We start from the raw sequence: 730 nt of genomic DNA, 5'->3' as shown, positions 1-730 counted from the left end.
TGTCTATATCGACCAACACCTTTTTGGTATTTCATGAGCGCCAATGTCTGGCACCTTAACTTGATTTTGGCTCATCCACATCGCCAGTTCTGCTTACCAAAATTGGCCCACTAGGCATTCATACATTCTAATTGGGCGATTTCATCGTAAAATCAAAGCAAAACGCCTTGCTTACCCATTCGAAGTTTGAGAATAGGCTGAGAACATTGCGTTCCCAACACCTCTAATCATTCGCTCTACCGGATAAAATTGTTACAAACAAATGCCAGCTATCCTGAGGGAAACTTCGGAAGGAACCAGCAACTAGATGGTTCGATTAGTCTTTCGCCCCTACACTCAAGTCAGACGAGTGATTTGCACGTCAACACCGTTACGAACTTCCACCAGAGTTTCCTCTGGCTTCATTCTGCTCAAGCATAGTTCACCATCTTTCGGGTACCAGTGTGCACGCTCCGAAACCGACTGATCGACAATTGTTCCTCCAACCCCGAAGAGAAAGAGAGAACAGTGCGACTATTCAACGGCACCACACTGCGCGTCCCCATACATCTATTATTTTGCACAATTAAGCACAAAAAAGGACGATCATGTTGAAAAATTGAACAGCACTCCATAAAGAAGTACAGTTCATTTTCATTAACACTTTCATTTCGCCTTCGACTGTTCAATGAAAAACGTCAACGACTCGCGTGCCTACTGAACTCCTTGGTCCGTGTAGGAATCCACCACA

General features: G+C 44.5%; 1 protein-coding gene across 1 annotated transcript; it reads left to right on the top strand.

Moving 5' to 3' along the window:
• Tsp_15602 (conserved hypothetical protein) lies at window positions 1-466 on the top strand. Its single transcript, XM_003368249.1, has 2 exons — window positions 1-121; window positions 287-466. The coding sequence occupies exon 2, from the start codon at window positions 308-310 to the stop codon at window positions 464-466; it is 159 nt and encodes a 52-aa protein (XP_003368297.1). The 5' UTR covers window positions 1-121; window positions 287-307.
• The last annotated feature ends 264 nt before the right edge of the window (window positions 467-730 follow it).

The sequence above is a fragment of the Trichinella spiralis genome, assembly GCF_000181795.1.
Source record: "Trichinella spiralis strain ISS 195 chromosome Unknown Scfld2824, whole genome shotgun sequence".
NCBI lineage: Eukaryota > Metazoa > Nematoda > Enoplea > Trichinellida > Trichinellidae > Trichinella > Trichinella spiralis.
Note: the sequence above shows the minus strand (reverse complement) of the source record. Positions and strands in the feature narration are given on the sequence as shown.